We start from the raw sequence: 8,297 nt of genomic DNA on the forward strand, positions 1-8,297 counted from the left end.
ACATCGCATGCTTCTTACAACTTTTATAGTTTAATTTAAGTGGTAAGATGAAATATTTATGCCGTTTCAATGACGTAGCTTTAACCCAGTTGGGAGGAGCGCTTGTCAAATATGTCTAAAATATCCATCAAAAAACCAGACAACAAAAGATCTGTTATGTTGTTAGACAGAATTTTTTTAACCAATCAAATAGCTTAAAAAGTCTTGTCTGAAAAATTCGATAGTTCATTGGTTAATATCATGTAGTTATGTTTCTAAACACGAAATGAACATTATAAGAAATAAAAATATGTTTTCTAATAAATTTGTCTTTTGTAGGTGGAAGTCTAGATTTTTCAGAAGGTTTTTCAGTAGTGTTTCTGACTCAATATTCCTAGAATATACTTATTTCTAAGTTTATTCCTGAGTACTCGAGAAGCTTCTTTTCTTCTCGTTTTTTCTTATTGTAAAGTTTGCTATGCGTCTTCAAGAAGGTGAATCTTCTAGTAACCTTAGTGCTACTAAAGCCATATTTCCAGTGCAGTTTTTAAAAAATGTAAGTTTATATATTATCATAAATTAACTCTTTTAATACCTTAATACATATGTAGTTTTCCTTAAGAGTGTTTCTAAAATAAGATTTTATATTGGTTTACTATGTTTTGTTTTTTACTTGGATGTATAAGTTATAAGATCTTAAAAATTTCCAGACAATCACACTATTTAAAGTTATGCTTTAAAAACTTCAATTTTACTTTTAAACACTAACACTTTTTTTAAAAAATTTTCAATGAAATAGGCAAAAGTCTCATTTTATTGCAGTTTTTCATGATCAGTGTATACATAACAAGTCTTTAGTTACACTGACTCCTATTTTTAACTTACTTATTTTTAAAATTTTATTTATATCTTTAGTATGTTTGTATCTGATTGTTAAGAGACTTTGAGTGTGTACTTGTTTGTGGTGTAAAAAAATCCAAAATTTTTATTTAACATTGCTATTTTGTTAACAATATTTTACTGATTTTTTTATTTTTTTATTTTCTCAATTATTTTATCTAAATTAAACCTTGGTTTATTTTAGAATATTTTATTTCCCACCATGGAATATAATGATTCTTTATGCAGAGACAAAAAAATGTTTTGTCATTTGAAAGAAGATAGTTGTACATCTTACTGTCTATGTAGAGCTGGTCGAACATATAATCGTATACTTTTACCTTCAACAGTTGAAAAAAAACACACTATATGCTCCCAAAATGTTGAGGTTTGTTTTTTTTTCTCAGTTGATTTTTTTTTTCTCAGTTAATTTTTTTCCCCTAATTTCTCAGTAACAGTATGATCAACAGTTATTCAAATAAGGTTAAACATTTATTTACACAAAGGATTTTTTTTAGGATTGTTTATCAAACTCTTGGCATATCAATTCTGGTATAAAAAGTAACTACAATTCATTTTTGCTGAATAGACTCTCATCTTCATATAACAAATATAATAATGAAAGGTACTATATTAATATATATATATATATATATATATATATATATATATATATATATATATATATATATTTAAGTTTTTTTAAGTTGTTTTTCTTAAAACTGGTTTAGTAATATGACAGATTTTTTTTATATAATAGTTGTTCAATATTGGATTATGCTCTTTTGGCAAGTGCGAGGCGTAAAAATGCTACCAAAGAAACAACAAGTGTACTTAAATCATGGCTTAATGAACATCGTAAAAACCCTTATCCTTCTAAAAGTGAAAAGGTAATGCTAGCTATAATGACAAAAATGACATTGACCCAAGTTTCTACGTGGTTTGCAAATGCTAGACGTCGTCTTAAAAAAGAAAATAAAATGACTTGGTCACCTCGTAAAAAATCTAATAGTAAGAATAGTTTAAAAGAGGGTAGCAGTTGTAGCAGTGAACCAATTCCAGAGGAAATGGATATTGACATCAAGGAGCAAATATTTTCAGCTCAAGGTAATGTTTTTTAAGTTATAAGAACAAATAAGTTTTGTCTAAATTTTTAATATTCTTTATTTTTTTGTTAGTTAATAATGTTTGACTATTGATTTTATTTGTTATTAGATTGCAATATTAATACCAATGAAGTAAAAAGTGGTAAAAATTGTATAGAGACTCCTTTTTCTGTAGCACAAGATGCTAAAATTCAAAGGCCAAGTGTGATATGTGTTCTTGAATCTCCTACTTTTGATCAAATTAAAAATCGATTTAGTCGTGATCCTTCACCTGTAGATCATTTACAAAAATGGGTTGATGGTTGTTCTCAGGAAAAACCTGATGATTTAGTTTGTATAAAAGATTTAACTCCTCCGTTAACACCGATTGATAATAGAGTAACAACATTTACATCTCAAAAACTTTTTGAAGCTTTTGATGCTGCTAAAATTAATAAAAACGATGATACTCAATACATTAAAAGCAACTCATATGCATCAGAGCCCATCAGTTTAATATTTTCATCAAAACAACCTGTTTGTTCAACAAAAGAATGTAGTGTTGAGGTTTTAATGCCAGAAAGTCTGTCGTCTTCTTTTACACCACCATCGCCTTCTTTCACGCCTCAACCATCACCTACTGATACAACTCTTTATAAAAGAGATTTTTCTAATAAAAATGATAAAAACAATATAAAAAATGGCTGTGATAATCAATCGAATTCTGCTGATTTTAGGTGAGCTTACAACATGAATGTATTTTAACAATCTGCTTTTAAAAAAAAAAACTTTGTTTATAAAACTTGATGGTTAATAATCTCTAAACATTATTTGCAACATGTGTGTATTTTTGATAAGATAATTTTATGTTTAGATCACAAGGTCTGACTACATCTCGAGAGTTAGAAGCTGTTTTGGCCTTGACTGCATTGTGTAAAACATAACATAAGATGATTATATTTTATTTGATTCATAGTAAAAGAGAGTTCTATCTCATATGCAAGTTGAAGAACAAACCCCAAATGATACATTATGTCATTCCAGAAAAAAGCTCTAAATGCAATAAATGCTTGAAACATCCCATTCATAAATTTATACATCTTTTAATGTATAAATTTAAATTTGTTAACTTGATTCCAAGCTAACATTGCATACAGTTACTATTTTTGAATGACACGAATTTTTATCTTAATAACGCCGAAATTTGTTTATTAATTTAAAAATAAAGACTTTATTTTGTCTACACTTGTGGTTTTACAAAATGTTTTTATTTTGGTTTTTATAATATTTATAAATTTATTTTAAGCGTAATAATAAATGAACATAGAGATATTTTCACTGAGAAACTTGATCATTGTTTTTATATGTTAATCGTTTACTGAATTAAAAATTCTCTAAACTTTATATATTAGTCTACATTTTAGTACTAAAATTCTTTTATTTAAGCATTAGTTACTTTACTGGTTTAAAGTTGGTTTAGTTTTACAATATTTAACAATTAAATTGCAATTAAAATAGAAAAGTTATACAATAATAGTTTCTTTGTTTACTCAGGGATTGCGAAATTTATAACTATGTAACTATTGCGGTATATTAATTATTTTTTAATTGGCTCCTTTTTTTCAGGAGACACAATCCGGTAAAACGCATTTGCTACCATATTTTCCGTTAAATTCAAACTCTTGAACAAACGAGTTTCCGGTAAATTAAAAACATTTTCTAAACTCAAGTGAAAAAGTTCAGCATTGTAAAAAACCAATCATAGGCCCTGTTTTATGTCGTCAAGGTAACCGGAATGATTTAGATTTTGTTACTTACTTTAGATAAAAATATTTTTGATTTTGATTTAGCATTATTTCGATTCACTTATAGTATAGGTGCAATTTTGTAAAAATACTCTACTATATAAAAAAAAACTAGCGATTCTACGGTAAAGTTGATGTCAATATTATTAACTTTATTGAGGAAATACTTAAACATAATATAGAAAAAATTACCTGGGACATGGAATTTTAATTTACAAAAGTTGCATTAGTTACTGTATAACATTTATTACAAACAAAAATAACACAAAAGCGCATTAAAATATACCAATACCAAAAAAAAAACAATGCCGACAGCAATATGCGTGTTGTTTCATTTCCATTGGTTGCTTGCTGCGCATAATACATTTAATTTTTGATAAATTTAATTTTTTAAACAAAATTTTATAAAAAAAAATTTAATGAGTTTGACAAAACATTAAAACTTAAGATTATTTTTTATTTGATATCAATTTTTGCTAAATTAAAATTAATTTTGGTTTAATAATAATAAGAAAAAGAATTGGTTTAAAAAATTTTTTTATTATTAGCGTGTTAACATGTTCAAAAATTGGCTTGAACATTTTTTTCATTAAAAAAAGATAAACAATCGATAACACAAAATAAACTCCTTCTGTTTTTAAGGTATGGTACTTGGGTAACAGATGTGCACGAGTATCGATGTCAGTATAGAGGTGCCTGATGCATTACGTCTTCGTCGATAATTTTGAATTAAAAAAATATTTCTTTTAATATTTTGTTGTTTATGCTTTTTAAAATTATTGACCACTGAAATAAATTAAAATAATATTGTTTATTTTACTTTCTAGTCGTTAATTATTATTAGCAGTAGTATTTTGTATTAGTTGTTTTTGAGTATTAGCAATATACCTTGATCTAATAGTAATGAATTCTGCCTCTTAATGTAGTTAGTAGCAAAAAATGTAACAGTAAAATGTTCAAAGCTTGTTTAATTGGTTAAAATTTAACTTGTGTTAAAATAATTATTTATGATTTATTTCAATTTTTTTTCGCGGGGACAGGCCAAACCAATTCTTCCAAATAAATAAAAACAAGCTTGTCATTTAAATCCGTTTTAAATGTAACATTGTAAACGGATTTATAGTTTTACAGTATAGTTTTTGAACATGCTTTTTTTTAGAGAAACGGGCAATAGCCTCCCTAGTAGGTCCGTAGCAACCTGGGGGTCAGCAGGGGCATTTGCCTCCCCCCTCCTCAATAATTTTTCAAATAAAAAAATTTTGTACTTAGTTTTTAGAAAAAAGCAAACGATTACAAATTGAGTTAAAAAAGAAAAAAAATGATGGAAAAGACCTAATTTGTTATCCGTATTTTCGGCGTAAGTTCCTTTAACAAAAATGTGTGACCTACTACTATTTGACCTACACAGTAGTTTGTAAAAAGATTGGAAACACAGTGCCAAAGACTGTGTTTCCAATCTTTGCTAATGTGTGAAGTTATCAAATAAGCAAGTTTTATTCTAAAAATTGAGCAAGAATTTTATTTGCTGTTCTAAACTGCCTTTTTTTTTTCTAAAATTTTGATCAAGACAAAACAACAACTAAAAAAGTTCAACCACTGATAAATACCTAAATTTTTATCGAAATTTAAACTTTGCTGCTAATGTTGCATTAATCTGGTTGATTGAAAGTCTAGAAGTAAAAGAATCACAAGTAGATTTGATTTTTTTTGCGTTAGAACCTTTTTACGCACGCAAATAAAGATTTAAATTCATTAACTATTATGGTTTTTTAATCTAAAATACCATACAATTGAATAACACGCATTTTTTAAATGAATTTTATGTGTACCTTAGGCACACGTTACATACGTACATGTGTCAGATTCTATATCGCACTTAAATATTTAAATTTTAAAAATTTGAGTTCTATATTGTGTGCATATGTTAATTAAATTATAAGTTTTTGGTTTCAAAAACCAAAATGTTATATTACTTTAGCTAACCCTTCCGAGATAAAGAGGTATTGTTACTGGTCTATCATTGCGTTTATTTTATATCTCATTTATGTGGTTCACCTTTATATAACTGATATAGCATGCTTTTAGAGTGCGCTCATATACAAATAACCCCTTTTTTGAGGGATATTTAATATTGTTCTAACTTTAAAATACCAATCGATTTTTTAAACAAAATTTGAAGCACATCTATTGATTTGATTAAAGAATTTTTCAGTTGGAGTATTTAGTAAACATTTTTACTAACACCAAATTCAAACCAAACTCCCCGATCACTATTAACTTCTTAACTTTTAATGGTTTGAAAAAACTACATCAACTAGGGTTAGTTAAAAAAAAAGGTAGTTATTTTGGTTCATTATGATATTTAAATAAAATCTTTTTATTTCTTTAGCTGTACAATAAAATTGTAGACTTTAAAAATCTTATCTTATCTAAAACATCTTATCAACACATTTGAAAAAATCTTTTACATAGGTTTTTTTGTGTAACACGCATATAACAACGTCAAAGATGTTATATGCTAGGTATATAAAAATGTATCCAGAATTATGCGATCCTAGTAACGTATTTGTATATAACTATTCAGTTTGATTGCAAACTAAACTTGTAAAAGTAGAATTAATGAGAGATGTTATTTATGTTGGGAGTTTGATGAAACAACACTGTATTATAGGCTTGATATAATCATGAGCTTTTTTTTATAATAAATTATATGTATATATATATATATATATATATATATATATATATATATATATATATATATATATATATACTTATTGATAAATGTTGTATATTGCTGGAAATACAACTCTTGCCTGTTTAAGAGTGATCAATATCTTTTTGAAAAAAATAGATCAAATAATATTAAAATATTTAAATGAGAAAATACAACTTTATAATGGAACTTGAAGTTTCATGCCATTCGGCAATCATCAGCCATATTATAAAAATATAAAATCATTGATTTTATATTTGTATAATATGGCTGATGATTGCCGAATGGCATGAAACTTCTAGTTCCATTGTAAAGTTGTATTTTTTCATTTAAATATTTTATTATATATATATATATATATATATATATATATATATATATATATATATATATATATATATATATATATATATATATATATATATATATATATATATATATATATATATATATATATATATATATATATATATATATATATATATATATATATATATATATATATATATGGAATATATCCAATTTATCCAATTTTTAATGAAAAACAAAACTTCGTTTTAAATTGCACTTTGGAAAATTTTAAGGCGAATTTAAAACGGCATTTGCTAAACATGGACTTTGATATAATAGATTTCAAATATCTTTTTTAATATCTTTTTCGACAATTTAAAAAGGTTTGAATTAAATCACATAAAATAATCAGTTAAACTTTTGCATTTTCTTTAGCTTTTGTTACTAATGGTTTACAAACCATTAGTAACAAACGATATACATAAAAGCAAATCTGCTTTTACGTTTATGTTTTTGTAGATATTTATTAATCAGCCCAAATTTTTATTTTTATTGCATTATTTTTAATAAAACAAAACTCTTGTTTATATGTTATGCATTTTTATACAAAATGATTTTTTGTGGATTGATAACTTTCATGAGTTTCTCTTGTTTGCACTTTTTTATTTTTTAAATTATTTCGCTGAATATTGTTAGCAAGAAATTATTTTATTGCTGAAGTTGTATGTATTTATACTGTTTTATTTATCATTTATTACTTATGTAAATTTTAAACACGTTTTAGAGCACTAATGTAACGGGGCTCGCTGATAAGACAACTTGTCTTCTTCTTTCTCTGGCCAGGATTTTCTATTAATGTAATATCTTTTTTTCGTAAGTTTTAAAACACGGCAAAATAAATTAATAATAATAAAGAAATAATAATAATAATTTATATATATATATATATATATATATATATATATATATATATATATATATATATATATATATATATATATATATATATATATATATATATATATATATATATATATATATATATATATATATATATATATATATATATATACTTTTAACTAATTTGGAACTTTGTAGCTATGCAAATCCATAACAACTAAATAACGAAAAATTAATTTTTATAAAAAAATAATGATTTTATCTTCGCACACGTACAAAATATTGTAGTATTGTAGGGGAAGGTGTAATAAAAAGTAATAAGTTTTGATTGTAACATTTTACCCTGGGTTTCTAATTATTCTTTGTTTTAATATAATAACAAGAATGACCAAAGTTGGCGTAAATATAGAGTAACAAAGCTGGAAAAATGATACGGACCTTGCTCGAGTCAGAGCTCTGGCCTGGTTAGGCCGTAATAATAAAATAAAAGGCCGTAGTCCGAAGTTCAGAAGTAGTTTAACTTTTTAAACAAAATTTGTTAAATATTATAAACTCTATAATTAAAATCAATTAAAGTTAGACAGCACCAAAAGTCATAGGGGAGAGTTGCCATAATTGGAACAGCCCCTTAATTGGAACACC

The 8,297-nt window shown here is 25.3% G+C and overlaps 1 protein-coding gene across 1 annotated transcript; it reads left to right on the forward strand.

The window, feature by feature from the left end:
* Positions 1-234: 234 nt before the first annotated feature.
* Positions 235-3,289, forward strand: LOC100211771 (iroquois-class homeodomain protein IRX-2). The gene is made up of 6 exons (XM_065820125.1): positions 235-535; positions 1,064-1,246; positions 1,377-1,483; positions 1,619-1,965; positions 2,074-2,680; positions 2,818-3,289. Exons 1-6 carry the CDS (start codon positions 458-460, stop codon positions 2,885-2,887), a joined length of 1,392 nt encoding a protein of 463 aa, XP_065676197.1. The 5' UTR covers positions 235-457; the 3' UTR covers positions 2,888-3,289.
* Positions 3,290-8,297: the final 5,008 nt, after the last annotated feature.

The sequence above is a fragment of the Hydra vulgaris genome, chromosome 15, assembly GCF_038396675.1.
Source record: "Hydra vulgaris chromosome 15, alternate assembly HydraT2T_AEP".
NCBI classification, from domain to species: Eukaryota; Metazoa; Cnidaria; class Hydrozoa; order Anthoathecata; family Hydridae; genus Hydra; species Hydra vulgaris.

What these genes read in the sequence shown, in the direction of transcription:
- LOC100211771 (XM_065820125.1), top strand. Translation starts at nt 458, where the DNA reads ATGCGTCTTCAAGAAGGTGAATCTTCTAGTAACCTTAGTGCTACTAAA. An exon ending in AACAAATATAATAATGAAAG is followed by an intron (nt 1,484 to 1,618) that starts GTACTATATTAA and finishes TTTATATAATAG; the next exon opens with TTGTTCAATATTGGATTATG. An exon ending in TCGAATTCTGCTGATTTTAG is followed by an intron (nt 2,681 to 2,817) that starts GTGAGCTTACAA and finishes TTTTATGTTTAG; the next exon opens with ATCACAAGGTCTGACTACAT.